At 42.7% G+C, this 24,302-nt stretch overlaps 2 protein-coding genes across 3 annotated transcripts in view; one reads left to right on the plus strand and one right to left on the minus strand.

The window, feature by feature from the left end:
- The window catches only part of UPF2 (UPF2 regulator of nonsense mediated mRNA decay), a 211,336-nt gene that overhangs the window by 25,581 nt on the left and 161,453 nt on the right, over nt 1–24,302 (minus strand). For both annotated transcript variants that reach the window (XM_060006040.1, XM_060006039.1), the window contains exon 22: nt 6,002–6,056. In XM_060006040.1, the coding sequence (XP_059862023.1) occupies nt 6,044–6,056 (13 nt within the window). In that variant the 3' untranslated portion in view covers nt 6,002–6,043. The remainder of the gene's footprint in view (nt 1–6,001; nt 6,057–24,302) is intronic.
- Nucleotides 10,394–24,302, plus strand: part of PROSER2 (proline and serine rich 2) — a 42,025-nt gene continuing 28,116 nt past the window's right edge. Inside the window, exon 1 of the mRNA XM_060006038.1 lies at nt 10,394–10,510. The gene's annotated coding sequence lies outside the window, so the exon portion shown is untranslated. The remainder of the gene's footprint in view (nt 10,511–24,302) is intronic.

Genomic DNA, 24,302 nt, shown 5'->3' on the forward strand with positions numbered 1-24,302 from the left:
TGCTTTAGGTAGGTTAGCCTTACTCGTGGAATTATTGTTTGCATTTCTTTGGTACATGGAAGCACAGAATCTTTTCACAAGTTAAAAGTACTAACTTTGCATTTGGCATTCAGTAATTCTTTATGGAACACTTCGGGGAAATGTTGTGGCACGTGCCATCGAAATAATGGATTTTTTTTTTTTTTTTTTTTTTTGTGGTACGCGGGCCTTTCACTGTTGTGGCCTCTCCCGTTGCGGAGCACAGGCTCCGGACGCACAGGCTCAGCGGCCATGGCTCACGGGCCCAGCCGCTCCACGGCACGCGGAATCCCCTCGGACTGGGGCACGAACCCGCGTCCCCTGCATCGGCAGGAGGACTCTCAACCACTGCGCCACCAGGGAAGCCCCGAAATAATGGATTTTTATGTAGTTCTCAACCTTTAGCTGAGACACAGCTTCTATTTTGTTGTCATCCCTGTAGCCCTCCCCCTCAGTAACTCCTCAGCTGACTCCACTCAGATGAACATTTTATAAGACAAGATTTCCACATTTCTCATGGTTATGACTATTCCTAAAACTCTCATAAAGTTTGTACTTTCCCCCAGTACTAATTTAATAACCTTGAAAATAGTCAACAGTATGAGCACAAATTCCTTAATTGGCTTTACAGAGAGAAAATGCATGAAATAGTACTGCTACACCCGGTCAACACAGACTCAGGAACTGCAGCTCTGGTCAAAAGCAGAGAGCAGTGGATTAGAACAACCACTTTGTCACTTACTACACAAGTGAGATTGAGCAAAGTCACTGAACACGTCTGAACCTCAGTTTCATCTGTAAAATGGGAATAATCACCGTCAAGAGGATTAAATGTGTGTGAATATGTTTTGTCAACCATGAAATGGTATAAAGATGTAACGGTTGTTATTATTTATGCCCCTGAAATGTGAACAACAGGGGCTCCAGGCCTCTTTTTTTTTTTTTTTTTGGCCGTGCCATGTAGCTCGCGGGATCTTAGTTCCCGGGTCCCTGGCAGTGGAAGCGCAGAGTCCTAACCACTGGAAATTCCCTCCAGGCCTTGAAAAGAGCTTAAGAAAGAAGGTCAGGATCTGAGAGAGAAGATTATGAGCCCGAAAGGTGAGGGCCAAACACTTAGCATGAAAAACACATGTCACCGGTCCCATAAGGATGTTAACATGTATGAAGAACAGGCACCTGGTGCCCCAGGTCAAGTCTTGTTCGTGAAGATTCTATAATCCAGGCAACTCCCTGGCCTCCAACTTTCTGAGGTCACTGTTTCACTTAATATCAAAATGAAATGCAGTCATTAACAGCTGAATCTAGAATACTCTCATCTATTTCTCTAACATATCCAAGAACACATGGGTTTGCCTTCTCATCCACACTGTCACCGATTTCCCTGCTTTCCTCTGACTCCAAACCATTACTCCCAGCCCCGCTTTAACCGTCCTTGCTTTCCTGAAATCATGGGATATGACCCTTTCCGTTCCCCCAAAGCACTGCCGGCATTACATGGTTTGGGAGCAGCAGGGAGAATTACCACACGGTGTGCAAACACTTCAAATCCAACGTCAGACATCACTGCGCTCTCCAAGTCCCATCGCTTTCGACATAAAGAATGTTTTATATCCACATCTCTCCACAGGCCCTGGTTTTCTTCCATGTTTCTAGCTAGCCCTCCCCACCCCCATTCCTCTAGACTCTTCCATTTCCTTCTTCAGGATCCCGACCCCCTTCTTGAGATACCAGTGGATTACTCCTGTTTCTGTATCATGCAGAATGATTTAACATTTTTGTGTGTGTGTCTATACTTCTCCCAACTCAAGCATCCTAAGCAGACAGCCTCACCTTTCACAACCCAACAGGGATGATGGATGGATGAATGAATTTAAATTTAATGAGATGCCCAGCAGACAATTTAAAACCAGGTTCCTGACCACAGTGAGGGGAGGCACTCAGCTTGTTAAATGAAATGAATAATGCCCAGAGGTGAAGATTGTTCAGGTCATGGTCATAGAAGTCATATTTGAGAGCAGGGTGATGAATGTCTTTGCCCAAGGAGAGCAGAGTGAACTCTGCTATAAGACTCAACTTTGGGAATTAAATACTTCTATTTAATGGACAGTCCAAGCTCCTAGATGCCTGTAAGCTGGGACGAGAACTCAGAGAAGACAGCTTCAGAACAGTCGTGGGAATAGAACCCGGACAGCCAGGGTTTAGGAAGTGAATGGAGGTGGAATGAAGAAGGCAGTAAATGTATTTAGGCTGCTGCACTCTTTTTTTTTTTTTTTTTTTTTTTTTGCGGTACGCGGGCCTCTCACTGTTGTAGCCTCTCCCGTTGCTGAGCACAGGCCCCGGACACGCAGGTTCAGCAGCCATGGCCCATGGGCCCAGCCGCTCCGCGGCACGTGGGATCTTCCCGGACTGGGGCACGAACCCATGTCCCCTGCATCGGCAGGCGGACTCCAACCACTGCGCCACCAGGGAAGCCCTAGGCTGCTGCACTCTTACGTGGATCATTTACAAAGCTAGTAAGCATTTTAAGAAAAAGAACTCTATTCCTGTAACTGGTTTACAGAGGATTCTCACCTTGCTGGGGATGTAAGCACGGGATGGTTTCATTGCTGTCAGCAGCTGCTCTCTGCTGAATCCCCATTTCCCACCAGCGATCAGACTGGCCAGATTTAATAATCTGCCTAAGATTTTGGGTTATTAGACCAGTCTCATTTTTGTATTTAAGATTCAATTCTAATCATTCAACGACGACGACAAAGAAAATAGCAAGTGTTGATGAAGATGTGGAGAAATTGGAACCCGCATACAGGCGTTGCAGGTGGGTGCAGCCACTGTGGAAAACAGTATGGTGGGTCCTCAAAAAGGTAAACATGGAATCACCATACGATTCAGCAATTCTACCTCTGGGTATGCACCCAAAATCACTGAAAGCAGGGATTTGAACAGATTTTTGTGCACCCACATTCACTGCAGCATTATTCACAATAGCCAAAACATGGAAACAACATAAGGGTCCAGCACAGAAGAATGGATTTAAAAAGCATGGTCTATACATAAAAAGGATTATTAGTGAACTATAAAAACGATGGAAATTCTAATACATATTATGACATGGATGAACCTGAAAACATACTAAGTGAAAGACGTCGTCGCAAAAGGACAGATGCTGTGTGACTCCATTTATATGAGGTCCATAGAGTCGTAGAAATCATAGAGACAGAAAGTAGAACGGTGGTGCCGGGGGTGTGGGCTGGGGAATGGGAGTGAGGATTTAATGGGGACAGAGGTTCAGTTTGGGATAATGGAAAAGTACTGCAGATGGATAATGCCGACGGTTGTACAACACTGTGAGTGCACTTAATAGCACTGAACCGTACACTTAAAAATGGTTAAAATGGTAAATTTTATGCTATGTATATTTTACCACAATTAAAAAAAATTTTTTTTTAAAGGTTCAGTCCTAGGCATTCCATCTCAAACTCAGTCACCTGGCCCATCGGCCCCCCAGCAGCTTGCTTGTTCTGCCCTTGGGGTAATGTATGTTCCCGCACATAGAGCCCCAAGAACTGGAGGGTCCCCTTCCACACGCTTGGACGGACTTGGAGAGTCGGGTGGGTGGAGCTGCCCCATCTTCCCGCAAGGCTCACTGAGCTTGCAGCCCTTCCAGCCCAAGGGAAGGGACTGCTCTGAAATCTCCGCCTGGCAGGTCACAAGCCTTTCAAGTCTGTCCCCAAACCTCAGTGGGAAGGACACACTGTGCCATGCTCCTCGGCTCCCAGAATGCTCACTGTGACCTTCTTACCCCGCTCAGCTCCTCGTGGCCTGGGGGTAACTACAAGGGCACCCTAGCAAGAGTCTAATTCCCCGTTGTGCTGAACCCCAATCTTTATGAGTGATTGTCTTAGGACTCTCGCCCTGACTTGGCTGTGGGGATTAAAGGAACCCCTTCCCCTCTGTGGCAGGCAGAATTCTAAGCTGGCCCCCAAGATTCCAGCCCCCTAAGCGTGAGTGGAGCCTGCAGATAGGATGGGATGTCACCTCTGTGATTATGTCACATTATGTGGCAAAAGGGATTCTGTGGATGTAAAGGTCCCTAATCAGGGACTTCCCCGGTGGTCCAGCGGTTAAGATTCCACACTCCCAGTGCAGGGGGCCCGGGTTTCAATCCCTGGTCAGGGAACTAGATCTCGCATGCCACAAGGAAGACCCCGCAGGCCGCAACTAAGACACGCTGCAGCCTAAATAAATAAATAAATAAATATTTTAAAACAATAAAATTAAGTCCCTAATCAGTTGACTTGGAGATGGTTAGAAAGGAGATTGTCCTGGGTGGATAGAAAGGGAACACAGCCCCGCTCCAGTCTCCTGTTACAGCCTCCCACCATGAATACTAACTGCATCTCCACAAAGCTTAGGACCTGCAAGCCTCTTCTTAGTTTGGAAATGGGACTGGGGGTGTAGCTGGCAGTACAGCCAGCTCAGAAGTGTTGACCATCAGGAAGTCCTGAGAAGCTGGTTAGCTCCCGGTGACTTCCTGAATGGGGAATGTAAGAGGTAGGTATTTTGGTCCTCGGGGCAATTTTAGTACAAGAGGGAAAAAATATCCCACATTTTATCACTCCCAGTGAACGGAAGCATTCGGTGTGATTTCTTTTCCTATTGTGATTCTCTGTAGGAAGAGGGTTTTTTTTTTAATCCTATTTAACAATTTAGAAATTGAAATAAAACATTTTAAGCTTATCAAAGGATTGCCAGTTTCATTTTCCCCATCCTTTCCTCCACCAGTACTGCAACTTGGAAATACAGTTGAGACCCACTGTCTGAGCACCTGGTGGCATCCAGGTGGCACTGACGGGAACAGAGTTATTGAATCTGTAAGCTGGGGACAGACCTGGACTCCACGGTCCCACTAAGTGGTTAACGACCCTGCTCAGTGATTCCTCCGTCTCTCTGACTGTAACACTAGGTACATTTTGCTCCCTCAAAATCAGGGAATTAACATCCTTAAGTTCAGGGTCACATCAAAGAAGAAGTTATGTCTTGGGTCACAACAGAAATGTATAAAAAAGAAAGTCAGCCCTCAAACGTAGAAATCTGGCATAATGAAATCTTTTACCTGAAATGGGTTTAGAAGAATTCAACTTAGCAGAAGGTAACACAAACTACAAATGTTAAGTATTCCAACGCACTGTACTCATCTCTCCTTCCAAATGTCTGTGACACAAACAGGACTGGGTCTCACTGGGTCCTAGCTCTTACCTAAGACCCACCTGAGGCCAGTTTCAGCCCATATTCAAATCTCCTGAGAATAAGGTTCACTCCAAAAGCACTCATGAGGAGTGGAGGCCTTAGTGAAATTTGTGGGAAGACGGACAGGGTTAAAAGACACCTGCACAGAAAACTTCCCAAGGCTCTCCTGTCCCCGGCTCCCCAGAAACCGCAGGTTCCTGGAGCCATTTCCAAGACCCTGTCGGCTTTGCATCCTCCATCTGTAAACCGAAAGCTAGCCAGAGAACAGCGGAAGCGAAGCAAGTTATCCTCAGACAAATTTCAACCACCCCTGAGTCCTCAGGCTTATCTCTGGGGGGATACGGTTCACCTCACCATTGTTTTATTTACAGAATCACTTCTATTTCATCTAGGGATTAATAGATGGTTGGTGACTAACCAGTTTATCATTTGAGTCTTGTCTGCATCCCACCAAGCCCTCCTGGACCATAAATTCCCTGTAGACAGGGAACCTATCCATACTGTTCACTGTTGCATCTCCTGGACTTTACCCCTAGTAACACCTGGCACAGAAGAAACCACAAGCAATCTCTGGATGAAAAATGAATGGGCTCCATACATTCTCTCTTCCTGTTTGGACGTCAGTCACTTGGCAGGTCCTAAAGCGTGAATGAACAGCACTTCTTCCTCAGGGATCTTTTTAGAACCTAGCTTCTCTTTCAGACTCTTATCATTGAGTTCAGATAAAATTATTTACCGTTTTCTTCCACGTTTGTTTCTTCCAACATGTAGTTCTCCTTCAGAATATCGACCTGGAATACAGACAAGGTAGCATGTTATCTACTTGCTTTCAGGAAGTATGGAACCACTTTATTATCATCTTTTAAAGTTTTTCTTGAAATTTGTCACCAAAAAACCTCCAGGCTGTAATTTCCTCATTTGTAGAATAATTATTTCCTTTTTTAAATCAAGAAATTTCACTAGCAAGTCATCCTTGAAATGCATCAATCTCCTTCTCTTCCCTCCTTCTATTATCTACCAAATATTTATGGAATGTTTGATACAAGCCAGACTCTATGCTATGCACATCGGCATTTATTGTATCAAAAATTTGTATTAGTCTGTATTGATTTATAACAGTAAATAAAGAACCACAACAGAAAATTTGGGACATATACAATACTGTAAATAAGAATCACATAATCACAGCCAGAAAGAGTAACTGTCATCCTTTTGATATATTTCCTTCTAGTTTTTGAATATATACATGCATTTTTCCATAGCTGAAGCAACAGTTTACACACAATTCTGTAATGTTCTTTTTCCCCCTTTAACAATATATTTAGGTATTTTCTTGTGTTCATGAAAAATACCTCATTTTTAATAGCTGCATAATAGTTCACTTAAACTTCCCCCTAATTTTGGATTTTTTGGTTGTTTCTAATTTTCTGACATTATGAAAAAGGAGACAGTGCACAAATATTTTTCCCCTTTTCTGATTATTTCTGTTGAATCCCTAGATATGGAATTGTAGGCCAAAGTATATAAACATTTTTAAGGGTCTTGAAATATTTCACAAAATCACTTTCCAGTAAAGTCATATCAACTTATGCTCCCACTATAATATATAAAATTGCCCATTTCACTGCACTCCTGCCAGTACTGAATGTTAGAATTTTAAAATGTTTTTCTAATTTAATAGATGAAAATATTGCTTACTATTTTAATTTTTAATTTTTTCAATTACTGGGTAATCCAAACACTTTAAAATACAATTACATATACACACTAATCGTTTTTATTTTTTCTTTGAGGAAATTTTCTCATTGAGTTATTAGAGTTTTCTTATCAATGTGTGTGTACTCTTGTATTGAGGATAAAATGAACTGTCAGGGCTTCCCTGGTGGCGCAGTGGCTAAGAATCCCCCTGCCAATGCAGGGGACATGGGTTCGAGCCCTGGTCCGGGAAGATCCCACATGCCGCAGAGCAACTAAGCCCGTGCACCACAACTACTGAGCCTGTGCTCTAGAGCCCGCGAGCCACAACTACTGAGTCCACGTGCCACAACTACTGAAGCCTGCATGCCTAGAGCCCGTGCTCCGCAACAAGAGAAGCCACCGCAATGAAGCCTGCGCACCGCAACGAAGAGTAGTCCCCACTCGCCGCAACTAGAGAAAGCCCCGCACACAGCAACGAAGACCCAGTGCAGCCAAAAATAAATTAACAAATAAATTTTTTTAAAAAAATGAACTGTCAGATTTGTTCTGTTTTCTATTTTGTTCACAATATTTTTAGTTGTCACAATTTTTAAATTCTTATATAATCTAGTCTACTGGTCAGTTCCTTTATGATTTTTCGATTTCTTTTCTTCCCCCATCTTGAGGTTACATAAATATTTGCCTAAATTTTCTCCTAGTTTTAAAGTTCTTTAATGTAGCTGAAATTTCTTTTAGCACATAATGAAATGTATGAGCTCAACTTGATTTTTTTTTTCAAATTACTAGCTTTCTCAAGTCCATTTTATTGAGAATCTGTACCTTTTTCATTTATTTTAGATGACTCCATCACATATTAAAATCTACAGTATATCAACACTGTCTTTTTCTGGGTTATCCTATTTTATTATCTATATCATTCAATATCTACTAATATTCTATTTTGATACTTTAAATTATTATTTTATACTGTTTAACTAACAAACAGGGAAATTTCCCATCTGCTTCTTCATTTTCATAATCTTCTTAACCCTTCTTATCTGCTACTTGTTCAAGTAAACTTTAAAATAATTTTGTTTTAGCCTCCCAAGGTAGGTGTTAATAGCTTCATTGTACAGTTGAGGAACTGAGTCTCAAAAAGAATAGACAGCTCAAGATTACACATATTCTAAGTGGAAGAGGCATAAAGCAAAATCATGTCTTTTGACATCTCCTCTTTCAGCTCTAAAATGCTGTAATTTTTAGTAAACTCAGGAAGCTTACTCGCTAACCACTTTCTCCTTTCCTGTCTATCTCCCTCTAGTGGTCATTATAAATATTGCAGTTTCTCAAGCCAATTTTACACAGTAATTATTTTTATACAACAAAAATTATGTTTAGCTTAAATTTTTAAAGTTTACTTTAAAATTTTTAACTTACACAGAGTTAATAAGAATAATTGTCTAATATTTTGAGCCATGTATCACCGGCATTTTCTTAGCAAAGAACAACCTCAGAAGAATTTAGTAAAAATTCGAGTGAAAAGAAAGTAAAATTTTGTCAATTTCATGGATTTTTAAAGTAGTAACAACAGCAGGTCCAAAGCCCCTCCAGATGTTTCTTCGTTCTTTTCTCCATTGATGTTATCTAAGTACTTTTAGGAATAAAAATCTTTAAATTCCCCCTCTAAGCCATTTCTTGTTTTCTTACCTCACTTTATGTCCTTTCTCACCTTCTAGTGCCTTTGAGTAGGTTCAGTTGGCACATAGGTGCCTGGGCAGGGGTGCAGGGGGTACTGGAAGGCAGCCTGAGCTCAGGTACTCACGCTGCGCCCTGGCCAGGTCTGCACCGGCCCCGCGGAAGGGCCACCTGTTCGCAATTCCCACAAAGATCAGGTACGAGCTAGCAGGGCTGGCCTCCTCCCCCTACCGCCTTGGTTGAAACCTCAGTCTCATTTTCTTCCCTGTTCATTTCCTGTCCGCCACACCCTCCCACCCTTTTTTTCTTTTGGTGCCTTTTTCTTTTCCCTTTCTTCCTTCCTAATCCCATCATCCTTCAATGTCTTCTTCCCTATCTCCTCTTCACCTGGAAGAAAAGATACCGTGTAAAATTTAATTCGTACACACAAGATAATGTGTACATTAAAAATTTTAAAGCTAAAAAACTAAGCTACACATATGTTTATACATCATAAAAGCTTAACCAAGCGAAAACAACACTACTAAAAAGGAAAAATAATTCTGGGAAGCACTTATAATGTCTTCTTTTCTTTATCTGAATTTGTGAAAAACAGGGGCTGCCTATGTTACTCTCGCCTGTGGCTGTTTAATACTATTTAACTTTTACTAAGCCAATTCACGATACATGCGTTAGTGTTTACATGGAACAAAATTTAAGAGAAAAAAGAACGTGAACAGAAAGCTTAGGTCCATTATTCAATGAGGATTAAGGACTGACAGAATTGAGAATCTCTCCTGGATTTGGTTCAGAAAGAGGGGGATAATAATACTTGCCTAATTAACTAGTAAGTGCGGTACAAGTGCTTTGTAAACATTAATTAAAGATGCAGGGAGTTAGATGAGGCCAATATGTTATTAGTGAAAAAGTTTTCTTCCCTTTAATCAGGTATCTCCTCCTGGGGAGAGCAAAGAAATGATATAAGGAATTGGGGCTCAGCCCCGAGTGCCACCAGTGACTCAGTCATCCTGTGCCACCAACCACTTCCTTAATTTTCTGTAAAATGGGGATAAGCACCAACAGCACTTTGCAATACGGGTTTTATGTCTGTCATTTGAGTATATATCAAACACTATAATTAATAAAACCCTATAACTCTTGTTTTCTCCTTTCCTACGGAGTTGTCCCACCCCATGGAAACACCGGTAACATTAACTTCCACCAACTTACAGAAGCCTTCCACAACCAGCTATTAACCTCAGTGGATATTTCCATGGTGATAAAGAAGAAATGGCACCAAGGAATGGGGTCAAAACCTTTTGGATGAGATTCCTCTCCTTTCTGAACCTCAGTTTTCCTCCTCTGTAAAATGGGGATAAGAAATTGGGGGTTCTAAGGATTGAATGAAATAATGTGTGTGTGTTAAATGCCTTGTCCAAGGGTAATAAGAATTCGATACGTGGTAGTTATTATTGTCATTAAATGTAAAATAACCTCTCAAAACTGACCAAGGAGGGGAAAAAAATGTCCCGTCTTATTCAGAGCTTCGAATGCAAATCCCTATTTCTCCTCCGAGTGTTTAACTCAGATATGGGGCTGGAGTTTCCTCAGATCGTCCCCAATTCAAACCTCGCACCAACACCGAGAGGCGGCTGCGGGGCAGCGCCGGCACGGGGGCCTGTCCCTTTAAATGCCCCGGGCGCGCGCCGTGTGAGTTTGGGGAGGGAGCAGCCGAGACCCCGACGGGAGCGCGCACGAGCGCGCGCGTCCGGAGCGCGCGGCGGGGCGGCCCTGGAAGGTCTGCGAGGCGCGCGCGGGCGGACAGGCGAACGGGCGGCGCTAGGGCTCGGCTCCCGCTTGCGGTCCGGGTGGGCTCCTGCGGGACTCCTGCGAGGTGAGTGCGGGCTTCTCGATCCCGGACAGGGTCGGAGGGCGGGAGGGCGTCCTGGCAGCCGATCCCCTTGTCCAGCACGTCGGTGAGTGGGGCGACGTTTGCAGCCGGTCGGGGGAGATCGGGGCTCTGGTGGGGTCCAGGGCGGGAAGGGCGAGCCCCTTTGCTAGTGAGCCGGCTGCCTGCGCTTCCCGCGCGTCCCTGCGGCTGCCCTCCCGGCGGGGATCTCTTCTGCTTGCTCTCCCGCTCCTCCGCATCGCGTCCCTTGGAAGTTAGGAAAGGCTCTGGCGCCGTCCGAGGGGCCGTCGTCGACCCGGTGGCCTCCCACCCGGGAAACCCGGGGCCTCATTCGGGATCACGGGGGTCCGCGTGCGTCCGGCTCGGGGGTGGTGGGGAGGACGCGAGGCTTTCCGACTCCGAGGCTGTCCTGGCGGCGGGCGAAGGTGGTCCATAGCACGATTCTTGCTTTACGCGCAGAGAGGTCCGGGTTGTCCCAACACCCCTGCCCTGTCCCCACCGCCCTCCCCGGAGCACCAATTGCCGCCGCAGCCGTCGAATTCCCAGGGCGCTGTGTCCCATCCCCCAAGGAGAGGAGGGCGGGAGCCTCATATTGGCAGGAGGTGGCCGAAGCCACCTGTTGAACTTGGGTCCTGCGCAAAGTGACCAGTAGATTTTCGTCCCCAACCCCGCTCCCCAACCCCTGACCCCCAACAGGTAACTGAATCACGCGGGAACGTGTAGGATCAGCCGGTGAGCAGGGGCGGGAGGGATTATAAAAAGAGAAGGCGATGTGGCCGATGTGATGCAAATAAAATAAACTCCAGAATTTCTCCAAAGCTTTGAAAGTTTCCCAGTATTGTTTTACGGAGTCTAAATTTAAGCACCTAGCCTTTTATATTTTTATATTTTATTTTTTTCTTAAACCGCAGGAACTAACATCAGAAAACATTAACTCTTTGCCAGGACCTACTTGGTGCAAAGCGAAAACTTAGAGTAAAGGAAAATGATTTTTGTGTCTTTTCCCCCTAAACACAGTAGAACACTCAGGTCTGTTTCTGGAGACTGTAGAAAGAAGGTTTCTCTGGCTCCAATTTTCATGCAGAACAATTTTTTTTTAAATCTATATTTCTGAAAGATATAGAAACACCAAATCAGATATAAGTGTAAACGTGAGGGAAATGCTCACAGGAGAACCTAAGTTTATTAAAGATGCTTTTCTACTTTTTTTTTTAAGCACTACATTCTTACTGCTCTAGCATGCACTGAAAAGTCTGCCCTCAAAGCTCAGTGTCTGAATGTTACAGATTGTTTTTCTAGGTGGAGGAGGTATTTTGGTTCATGAGGCCAATGTGGAAATACAAACAAATGCCCTGTTTACTTGGGATTGGGCGGGAAGGGTGGAAGTTGTCTAAAATCTCTCTTGCCAAAGTTGACAGTGTATGTATGGAATCTTGTGTATTTTCTTGCTCAGACCAGTAATAGCCATTTTTAAGGGACGGGGTATATGCCTTGGTAACAGCACTTCAGAGCCTTTTTTACATTTTGGGGGGGAAAAATTTTGGATGCTGATAATTTAAAAGTAACACATTTTCTCCATTACTAGAAAGCCAAAATCAGATAATTTAGAGAAGGCTGGAAAGAGGAGAGATGCTTTTAAGAAAACATGCGGGTGTTTGACACCACGATGGCTCCCTTTGTGGCGGAGGGCGGGATTTGCTTGTTTTCGTGCAGGCCCTGCGTGTTCATTAATTCATTCAGCAGTATTTTCAGGCCTGTTTGACCACCTACAATGTGCTGAGTGCTGAACTAGTCATGGGACATACAGACACATCTAGATAACAGCCACACGGCCCAAACAGATTAAAACCAGATCGAGTAAGCCTTCATCAGGAGCTGAAGATACACCTGGCCCTGGTTCCAAAGTTCTCAGACACCTTAGGAGCCTGTGGTTGGCACCCTGTGTTGATTGTCAAGATCATCTCAAGTAACTACAGGAGAGAGAGCTGAGCCTTGAAGCCTGGGGGGAGAGAGGGGAAAGGCTTGGGTGGAGCAGAACTGAGAACAGGGCATCCTCTGGAACAAGAGTTCAAGTGCGTCTTATCCGCCTGGTTGTGGATGGCCGCCAGTAGTGCCGTGGCATCCTAGAAGCATCCCAGAACCTGAGCCGCTGCCATCACTGGCGGAGGGCGGCTTTTTGTTTCAGTTTCCACTGCCCTCTCTGGTGGCAGTGTTGGTGGCTTCCCCGCTGCCTGTGTGTTCTCAGGAGGATGGGCTGGGCAGCTCTACTCCTGGGACGTTGCAGCCTTCCCCTCTTGAATCTGAGTGGGTCCAGCATCTGTTCACATTGACACAGTGGCGTCAGTACAGTGCAGTCACTGTAGCCACCTCTGTAGAGAACCACCCTGAAGCTGCACTTCTCAGTAACTCCGTTGTCCCCCTCCCAGACCCGCAGCATTAATCTTGAATCTTGTTTTGAGAAAGTAGGTGCTGGGTTTAAAATCCGTGCAGTCGGGATCGGTAGTAGAGGAATGTGTAGGGCAGAACATTCTGCCTTGTTGGTTAGGGATGTGATTGCTCCTTACGAACTCGTATCTTCAGACTGGATATTTCCAAAGACCCTACCACTGGAAACACTTGGTTCTCTCTCTCTCTCTTTTTTTTTTTTTTTGGTAGTAAAATACATATAACATTGAATTTATCATTTTAGGGTGTACAAATCAGTGGCATTAAGTATATTCACATTATATGTGTTTGAGAAGAATGTGTTTTCTTTCATTTTGTTCTGCAGAGGTCTACAGATATCCGTTAAATGAACCTTATTAATTGCATCATTCCTCACTAACTTTGCGTCTGCTCAACATGTCAGTAATTGAGAGAGGTATATGAAAGATCCCACTAGAATGGGATCTTTGTCCATATCTCCTTGTATTTGAGCTAAAAAATATTCTGAGACTATTTGTATAAACAGCTTTCTATTTTAATATCTAACAGTATGCATTTGTAAATTTATATTGTTAGACATGCAATGTCTAATAGGAATTGAATTTTTATCATAACATAGTTACTTTTATCACTAGTGAGGATTTTTGCCCTGAAGTCTATTTTGTCTGATAACCAGAAGTGATCTTTTAATTGTTGCTGTTGTTAATATTTGCTTGATATGTCTTTTCCCATTTTTAAAAATTTTCTTTCAAATATCTTTACTAAGGTATAATTGACATTCAATAAACTGCACATATTTAAAGTGTAAAAAAGTACATTCACAATGTTTTGCAACCATCACCATTAGCCAGTTCCAGAGCTTTTTCATCACCCCAAAAGGAAACTCCATACCCATTAAACAGTCACTCCCTATTTCCCCTCTGCTCCAGCCTTGGCAACCACTAATCTGCTTTCTGTCTCTATGGATTTGCCTTTCTGGATATTTCATGTTAATAGAATCATACAACATATGTCTGGCTTCTTTCACTTATGATGCTCTCAAGATTTATCCATGTTGTAGCATGAATCAGTACTTCATTCTTTTTCATGGCTGAGTAATATTCCATTGTAGGAATGTATCACAGTTTGCTTATTCACTCATCAGCTCATGGACATTGGGTCATTTCCACCTTTTGGTTATTGTGAGTAGTGAAGTTATGAGGAACCACCAAACTTTTTTCCACGGTAGCTGCACCATTTAACATTCCCACTAGCAATGTTGGAGGTTTCCAGTTTCTCCACATCCTCACCAACACTTGTTATTTTCCATGTTTTTGTTTTTATTGCCACCCCAATGGGCATGAAGTGGTGTCTCATTGAAGTGTTGATTTGCGTTTCCCTAATGACTAATAATGATGAGCATCTTTTCATGGGCTTGTTGCCCACTTCCAGATTTTCTTTGGAGACAGGTCTATTCAAGGACTTGATTCTCTTTTGTATTAGCTTTTATATCACCAGCATCTTGCATGTAAGTATAGTTATTTTTATAGGACTTGGTTTGTATAGTATGTACCTTCTCCAACCCGCATTCTATTGTTTTGGTTTTGTTTCTTTCTCTCTTTCCGGCTTCTGCTGCTCCTTCCAGGAGACCAGTTGTCTGACTAGTGCTTTTTTAATATTTAATATTCTACCTATTTTAGTTATTGGTCCGAAGGCCTGGGCTGTTCGTCTCTTCATTCAGCAGTATTTGTAGGCTGTGGGGCCACCTGCCATGTGCTGATCACTGAGTCGTCATTGGAGATATAAACCTACTACTCCTCATACGCTTCTCTTTTGGATGTTTGCAGGTTACATTTTATTTTTTTAAACTAACTGATTCATAGAGCCTGGCACAGGGAAAAAGAGCAGTACTTAACTCTCTCCACCAGAGGTTTCAATACCAAATAGCCGTGTAACCATCGGGTTCACCACTTTACCTTTGTGGACCTCGGTTTCCTGGTCTGTAAAACTGGGGGCAGGACTGAATTACTTCTCAGGCCCTCTCAGACCTTGAAACTGGAGGTTATACATTCATGATTCACCACAGCTCTCCCTTACAAATGAGTGTGTGTAAAATAGTTTATTTTGTAAAACTTAAAGGAATTATCTTGTGTGGGGAAAAGAAAAAGATGCCTGTGCTCTTTTATACTAGACACGTGAGTTTGGTCAGGTGCTGTTTTCTAAAATGGCACATTTGACATTTTCTGTGAAGATTCAGAGGGTCTGAAGAGCTTTCGTGAACATTTAAGTTCCTTCCGTGCTGGGCACAACTGGGAATATAGAGGTCAATGAGTGTGGTCCCCACCTTCGAGAATCTTGTGATCTAGTAACAGAGATATAGGTGTCAAGTGGGAGTCTATCTCAGAGGCCCACAGGTCTTCAGGGAGCGGAGGATAGAGGTACCCTTTCTTTCAGGAGGATGTAATGGAACCGGGCCAAGAAGGGCAGGATAGTGGGATGTAAGAATGGTAGAACCGTGGCTTTGCTCATCATGCCGAAAAGTTTAGCCTTGAGTTTGGGGGCATGAACCGCTGACGGGTCACGAGTGGCCTGTGTTCTGCTGTGGACGAGACGTTTGTACACTGAGGCAATAATCTGAGTTGAGCAGAAGGTTGAGGGTTGAGGAAGGAAGGACAGAAAGATGAAGGAGATAAGACAGTACAGACAAGGGGATGGCGCTGAAAATGTCCACTGTTGAATAGAAGTTCTGGTGCAGAAAAAGTCCAAAAAAGCATTCTTCTGGAGTGGAAATCTGAAGCCTAAATCCAACTCTTTCTGACCTCAGTTTCCTCATATAACTTGTCCTCCACACGTACTAGAGAACCAATGAATTTGTGGTCTGAGCTCCTGCTGATACAGGCAGCTTCACTTCATCAGTCAGATTGTCTGTAAAGTGTGTGTGAGGTGAACCTGTTGTGTATTTTCCCCCCTATTCATTCCTTTGTGATTTCAGAGGTATCATCTGAGGAAAAGTATTTTAGTATCAATGTGTAATAAAGCCAAACTGCAACCACAATTGCATTTCAAGGAACACTTCGCTTTTTTACAATGTTAATTATCAATTCAGTTCCAAAACTGTTAGGTTAACCATAGAAAACTACCTATATTCAACTATTTTTGACCTACACCAATGGCAGCTTCATACAATTCAATTTACTAACTGCAGGCCAGGGGTCTGACCCTTCCCTTCTCAACCGCTAGAAGAATGTTGCCGGGAACTTGAAAATTCACATAAAAATACAGTGTGTTAAATACTGTATTTCCTACCGAATTCTCATGTCAGTCTTGTTTTTCTTTTCCAAAGTGGTGAGGAGCCGGACAGCTTCAGTAGCCAAGGGGTCTTTGTCAAATTTTGAGTAATTTGAGTAATTATCAAATTCCACTGTTGATTCATTTAAGGTGCTGAGCTTTCTCTCAGAGAGGCTGATAGGCCCTTGAAATGCTGACATCAGTATCATCTTAACTGTTGGTTAGCGTCATCCAGTTTTTTCAACAAACATTCGGTTGTCCACATTTCTTTTCTTTTTTTTTTTTCCAGTTTTTTTTTTTTTTTTTGCGGTACGCGGGCCTCTCACTGTTATGGCCTCTCCTGTTGCGGAGCACAGGCTCCGGACACTCAGGCTCAGCGGCCATGGCTCACGGGCCCAGCCGCTCCGCGGCATGTGGGATCTTCCCGGACCGGGGCACGAACCCGTGTCCCCTGCATTGGCAGGCAGACTCTCAATTTAACTATATTAAGTTGAAATATAGTTGATTTACAAAGTTGTGTTAGTTTCAGGTGTACAGCAAAGTGATTCATATATATATATATGTCTTTTTCAGATTCTTTTCCCTTATAGGTTATTATATAATACTGAGTAGAGATCACTGTGCTATACAGCAGGTGCCTGCTGATTATCTGTTTTATACTGGTTGTCCCCATTTCTTTTTTTTTTTCTGGCCACGCCCCGCACCTTGTGGGATCTTAGTTCCCTGACCCGCACGCCCTGCATTGGAAGCACGGGGTCTTAACCACTGGACCGCCAGGGAAGTCCCCCATTTCTTTAAAAAGTTCTGAAAGCCCCTTGTCTCTACCCCTCTATTAAAACTGGAGTAGGAGTTTGCACCCAAGGGCCTGGATTTGCAGGGAGGGAGTTGAGTGCTTTGTTCCTGGGTTGCAGGTGTCCAGGAAGAGGAAGGAGAGAGCCTCTGGAGATGCACGGCTGGCAAAGAGATTGGGGAAGACTGGGTTCAAAGTCTGATGCAGTGGACTGACCCAGCAGGAGGTCTTGCGGGAGCTGTGCCCCACTCAGGTTTGGACTCAAATCTGTTCAGCCTGAGATAAGAAATGTAAATCAGATCTTGGCTTCCAGTCTAACCAGGTGTTGTAAATACCAGCGCAGGATGAACATGCTCTCGGTCAGCTTTATTTTTGCTGTGAGGAGGAATGAAAAACTCAGCTAAGAATTTTTTTGAGCTTCTCAGAAGAAAGAAAAAGCATTATAAAACAATAAGGTATAATTGTTACGACAAGTAAGGAGGTCTACATTTTAGCGCCCCGGAGTAGGGCCTAGTGCGTGCTCTGGTGACATTTGCTGAATAAATAAAGAGAAAGCACACAAGCTTGTTTAACGAAACAAGAGCAACTTAACCTGGGACTTTTCCTTTGATTTTTTTTTTTAAATTTGTTAAACAATCCAGAAATGCAGTATGCATACAGAATGTAAATTTTTTTTAAATGAGCCAAAAATCAAAATTTGAAGTGTCTACCTTTGCAAACATTTCATCAGATGTAACTAGATTTTCCTCCTGTTGATGCTTTTCTGTTTGCTTCTTCCTGGGTTATTACTTTTTGTTATTAGTAACAAAACTCAAATCTGGTCAGGGTTTTTTCGGGTGAGGATTTACGTTGGGAAAATCTGATTTCCGAAGCTTCTGTTCAGTGGTAGTACACTGGTGGTGGGAGACGTCTTCCCTTGGGGCCTGTTAACCAGCCTACCTGGCTGAGGCCTCTGCTGTGAAAGTGTTTGCTTATGAGTAGGCGAATCAGTTACTTTCATGTGGCATGCTGCCTTAAGTAAATTAATTACTGCCTCCTATTAACAGTTGAAAATATTCACAATTGAGAAGATCTGAAACCAACCTTGTTTTTTACATTGTTCAGTAAGAGCTTTTCCAAAAAAAAAAAAAAAAAACCTCTAAATGAAAGCATGCTAATTCTTCTGGAGAAGTAAAACTACCAGCCTTTGAAGTGTTTGTCTTTAATACCCTCGAGTGCCAGTTAAGAGTTTAAGGTCCTAAGTTCTTACAGCAAACATTTTCAGAAGTAAGGGAAAAAACCATTCAGAGAAAAAAGCGAAGGAAAAGGAATGCTAAACCATTGACCATGTCAACCGTTTAAAACGCCAGACAAAATTAAGCCTCCGCCCCCAGCTCTCCCAGAAACAACCAGCCTCCACCTGAAAAAGATTTCCCTTTGATGTTCTGTGCTGGGATCCAGTTCTAGTTTGCTAGTTTGCTTAGTGAGTATTTTTTGGAAGCATTCTTTTCTTTCCAAGGCTTTTGTTTTCTGCACATGGAGAAAGAGCCCATACTAAAGAATAGTTACTACTTATTTATTTTACTTCAGCTGTTTATTTGTGTAGAGGCCCGTTTTAGAAGTTAATGTTGGTCATGGTTACACCTGTCGATGTACACGTGTGTGCATTCATCCTGATACTTATCACATGTTAATATCAGGAAGCATTACTGGCTTAGTGTGTCTGATGTTATTGGTGCCAAGTTTTTAACAGATCATTATTTGTGTTTAAAGTTACTCCCCTCCTGCTCCACATTTGCCCTTGATTGGAATATAAAGGTTGACTGAGAGTAATTTCTCATAAATTTCAAGGCTTTGGTCTCTGAATATGATAGAAGGATAAAGGACACTTACTGCAACAAGGTTAACATGTCTGAAACGACTCCTACGTGTTCAAACTTTTCTTCTACATCAAAGGTCTGTTTTAAGGATACTCTCATGGTTTTAGAGTTTTAAAATATAAATTTTGTGTTCATAGCAGCACTATTTACAATAGGCAAGACATGGAAGCAACCCAAGTGCCCATCAACAGATGACTGGATTAAAAAAACATGGTATATATGCAATGGAATATTACCCAGCCATAAGAAAGAATGAAATACTGCCATTTGACGTAGTGTGGATGGACACAGAGAGTATTTGCTCAGTGAAATAAGACAGAGAAAAACTAATACTATATGATATCACTTATACATGGAATCTAAAAAATAATACAAATGCATGTATATACAAAACAGAAACAGACTCACAGACATAGAAAACAAACATGATTACCAAAGGGGAGAGGGGGGAAGGCAAGGACAAATTAGAGGTATGGGATAAACAGATACAAACTACTACACATAAAATAGGTAAGCAACTAGGATATACTGTATAGCACAGGGAATTATAGCCATTATATTACAATAACCTATAATGGAATATAATCTGCAAAAAATACTGAATCACTATGCTGTACACCTGAAGGTAACACAATATTGCAAAGCAACTGTACTTCCATACAATTTTTTTTTAAATAAATAAAACATAAATTTTGGTTAAGTAACAAATACTAAGTCAATATTTTGGGATGAATATTTTCCAAAATCCTGTGGCTATAGTTTTAAAAAAAGAGAGAGAGAGCTTTGCCTGCAAGTAGTCTAACTGAGGAAAAGGAATTACGAGCATAATGAAATCTGATGTGATGAGTTGTATCAGAGGGACAAAGGTGGCATCATGTGGTTAAAAAGTCGTGGAAAGTAAGCAGTACTGGAGGAGCCAGGCGAAGGGCAGCATTCTGAAGGAAGACTAGATGGGGTTTGCCATCGTTCATGAGCCAGGCTTTGAGGATGGAGAGGAGAGGGACGGGGAAGCAGTCCAAACGTGGCTCACACCCGAGCAGAGCATGAAGGAGACTCGGCTGGATAAAAGGGTTCCTATTGTGGCAATAAGTGTGAAGAGACAAGGTTAGGCCAGATTCCAGACACACTTTAAAGCCCTATGTTCTTACAGCTCCTTGGCAGGATTGGTTAGGAAAACAAAAACGGTGCCCACTTTGATAGGCCTGTGGTCCCAAAAGGAATCCAGGATTTCAGAAAGGTTAATTAGGTCTTTGCAATTCACTGGTGAATGTTGCACTGAATCTTTTTTTTTTAATTATTATTATTTTTTAAATTTTTATTTCTTTATTTTTGGCTGCGTTGGGTCTTCGTTGCTGTGCGCGGGCTTTCTCTAGTTGCGGAAGAGGGGGCTACTCTTCATTGCAGTGCACGGGTTTCTCATTGAGGTGGCTTCTCTCGTGGAGCACGGGCTCTAGGCGCGAGGGCTTCAGTAGTTATGGCACGCGGGCTCAGTAGTTGTGGCTCACGGGCTCTAGAGTGCAGGCTCAGCAGTTGTGGTGCATGGGTTTAGTTGCTCCACGGCATATAGGATCTTCCCCAGCCAGGGCTCAAACCCCTGCATTGGCGGCAGGCGGATTCTTAACCACTGCGCCACCAGGGAAGCCCTGTTTTATTTTTAACAAAGTTTTTGAGGGCAGAAAACTTGGAAGAAAATGAACTACAGGACCCCAAACAACTTTTACCTGCCTACCAGGTCAGTTCTTTACATTTGGGTCTAAATGTGCATCTTTGGTACTGAGAGGGATGGGAGGGGCCAGAGACTGTCCTTTATGTGTGAAATGGGAGGTGGGACTGAGAGTTGTGTTGCATTATCAGGTGTGTTGTCATAACTAGAGCACAATCATTTCTATGGAGTTCATCTATAAATTATTTTTAGGGGGAGAAATGAAATGATTAGTCTAAGAATTTTATTCAAGCCGTAATTAAGTTGAATAGTAGAAAAGAAAGAATATCAGGACTCCGTTTCCTTTTAACTTATGGATTAGGTTAATAAAACAGTATAAAAGAGTCTTGGTATCGATTACAGCTTCATTTTCTAGGTAATTTCTCATTATAAAACTTTTTTTTTTTTTTTTTTTGCGGTACGCGGGCTTCTCACTGCTGTGGCCCCTCCCAGTGCGGAGCACAGACTCCAGAAGCACAGGCTCAGCGGCCACGGCTCACGGGCCTAGCCGCTCCACGGCATGTGGACCGGGGCACAAACCCGTGTCCCCTGAATCGGCAGGTGGACTCTCAACCACTACGCCAGCAGGGAAACCCTAAAACTCATTTTTGTTAATGCACATCACTCCCATAAAAACAGGAATGAGCAGAGAACTAGACAGAAAACTATAGAAGCTATAGAAAGCTATAAAAGTAGGACCCCTGTCTTCTTTGTTTGTGTAAATCAGAGCAAAGTACATCAGTACATGTTCAGACAAACAAAGGTTGTCAAGAGCTGCCAGCATTAAGGCCAACAATGGCTATTCTGTGTTTTCTGATTATTTCATCTAAGATTGTGTACATTCCATGAGAAATAGCTCTTTCTTTACTTTCGCCCACTGCTTAACCATAGGAAAAGCCCATGAGTGGTAATGAGCTGTGATGACCCAGAAACAGTTCCCACGGGGAAGCTCCTTCATTTTTAATGTCCTTGAATGTCAAGAAGAACATATCTTTTTGAAAGCGGCTTGGCCGTTAAATCATCATATTGGGATTTCTCAGGATATAGTCTTCAAGGTAATTTCTGTCCTAAGATTCTTTTTCTAGGTTTGGGAACAAATCTCCCCAACGTTCCTATGAATGGAGAATGAGATGATGAAAGAGTGGGATGTAGGTTTGCACATGGGTCTGGCCCTTGTGGATGGCCCAATATGGGAAGGGGGTGTTTTTAAAAAGCTCATTTCTTCTCCTTTCCCAGCTAAGTTGTGCTTCTGCTGACTGTACCGTAGCTGTGGTGGTTCATAGTGGTGTCTAGACAGGAGTCGGGGTCTCTAAGCCTTGGATCATAGCCCACAGGGTTCAGAACCCTAAGACCCAATCTTCCTTTTCTTTTGTGAAGCGTTTGCCTTGGCTGTGAGTTGGAGCAGTTCTCTTTCTAAAGTGTAACGCAGACATGCTAAGCAAAATTAGTTCCACATCACTTGGTTAAGGAGGATCATTTTCCCCTTCGTGTTCAGAACTGCAAAGACAATAATCACCCTTGTGATTTTGTTTAGCATGTCTGCAGGGAATCTAAGTCTCAGAAGACGCGATTCCCTTCCCCCCACCAAGTGGGAGAAAGCTTAGTAGTTGAATGTAAGGGAACTTATCTATTTGTTCCAGTTTAGATTCTTAGGTAAATTGGATCTGGTCAACCTTTCCCTGGCTAATTTTGAGCTAAATTATGATCCAAGAAAAGTTTAAATTCAGGGTTTCTCCTTCCTAGTTAAGCCAGACCGCCTTCAGCGTTTCCCTCCTAAATTGCCCCAGGGTTTCTAGATTATGGGTGTCTCCTCTGCTTCTCTCTTTAAATCCAAACTCATCTGTCCTGTGTCATCTCCTGAGATCTGGACTTTTCACAGTTTCCCAGGTGATAAAATGATCTGATAAATCATTATTATTCAAACCTGCAGGAAATCTTCCTTATTGTTTTTCAGGCAGTAACAGGTGTGTAAGAAAACAGTGTGGTGGAGCAGACCAGGTGTAGACTATAGTACAGTCGATGTGTGCCCCGCCCCCATCCACCCATCCGCACCACTGGGATGTGTTCCTGGTTATGGATGTAAAATACAGGGCTGTGTGTGCTTTAAATGTATACACATGGATTGTGCTAAGACTCTAATTATAACTTCACTCCATACATTTCAAGATCCATCCACACCATCGTCCAATTGATTGCTTCTGACTGATGAACAGTATTCCATTGTAAAATGTTTACCTTGTTTTTGCTTATTCTTGGAGTTCATCTTTTGTTAAATCTTTTCCCAAGTAATATAATGTATATATACATATATGCAGCTTTATTTTATGCTATTTTTAATTAATTAATTAATTATGGCTGCATTGGGTCTTCGTTGCTGCACGTGGGCTTTCTCTAGTTACGGTGAGCAGGGGCTACTCTTCGTTGCGGTGCGCGGGCTTCTCATTGCGGCGGCTTCTCTTGCTGCTGAGCACGGGCTTTAGGCACACGGGCTTCAGTAGTTGTGGCATGTGGGCTCAGTAGTTGTGGCTCCCGGGCTGTAGAGCACAGGCTCAGTAGTTGTGGTGCATGGGCTTAGTTGCTGTGCAGCATGTGGGATCTTCCTGGACCAGGGATCAAACCTGTGTCCCCTGCATTGGCAGGCAGATTCTTAACCACTGCACCACCATGAAAGTACAATTTTATGCTTTTTTTTTTTTTTTTTTTTTTTGCGGTACGCGGGCCTCTCACTGTTGTGGCCTCTTCTATTGCAGAGCACAGGCTCCGGACATGCAGGCTTAGCGGCCATGGCTCACGGGCCCAGCCGCTCCGTGGCATGTGGGATCTTCCCGGACCGGGGTACAAACCCGTGTCCCCTGCATCGGCAGGCAGACTCTCAACCACTGCGCCACCAGGGAAGCCCTATGCTATTTTTAATGGTATCTTTTTTAGCTGTTGTTTGTGGCTAGTATATAGAAATTGATTTTTTTTTTATATTGGCTTATCCCCAGCGACTTTGTTAAACTCTTACTGATTCTAATAATTTGACAGAATTTTGGAGTTTTCTACAAAGACTGTAATTATATGTGAATAATAACATCTTCCTTTTCAATCCCTATTCATTTTTTTCTTGCCTTATATGTGGGTTATGACTTAATATACAATATAGAATAGAGGATGGGATGGTGGTAATGGGAGTGGTTTTAATATTTTGCCATCAAATATGATGTTTGCTATCATTTTTATGGATATCTTTTATTGGATTTAAAAAGTTCTCTTCATAATTTGTGAAGTTTATTTTTAAATTATGCATAATATTAAATTCGTCCAATGCTTTTTGTCATCTATTGAAATGACTGTATGACTTTTCTCCTTTAATCAATTAATGTTGTACTGTATGTTGGAAAATCAACGTTATTCCAACCTTGCATTTTTGGGATTAAGTCATCTTGGTCATTATTTGCTTTCTAGATCCAGCTTACTAATAATTTTGTTTAGGACTTTTTGTATCTGTGTTCATGAATGACAGCAGCCTATAATTTTTTCTTCTTTATACATTCTTGGGTTTTGGCATCAAGGTTTTAATACCCTCAAAATGAGATGAGTTTGTTTCTACTTTTCTCTTCTCTGCAGAAGTTTGTGTAAACTTAGAGTTATTTGTTCCTTGAATGTTTCATAAAACTCTCTAGTAAAACTTTCTGGATGTGCTGTTTTCTTTGTTGTAAGATTTTTATATAATGATTTATTTTCTTTAATGAT

Source organism: Delphinus delphis, chromosome 2, assembly GCF_949987515.2.
Source record: "Delphinus delphis chromosome 2, mDelDel1.2, whole genome shotgun sequence".
Taxonomy (NCBI): domain Eukaryota; kingdom Metazoa; phylum Chordata; class Mammalia; order Artiodactyla; family Delphinidae; genus Delphinus; species Delphinus delphis.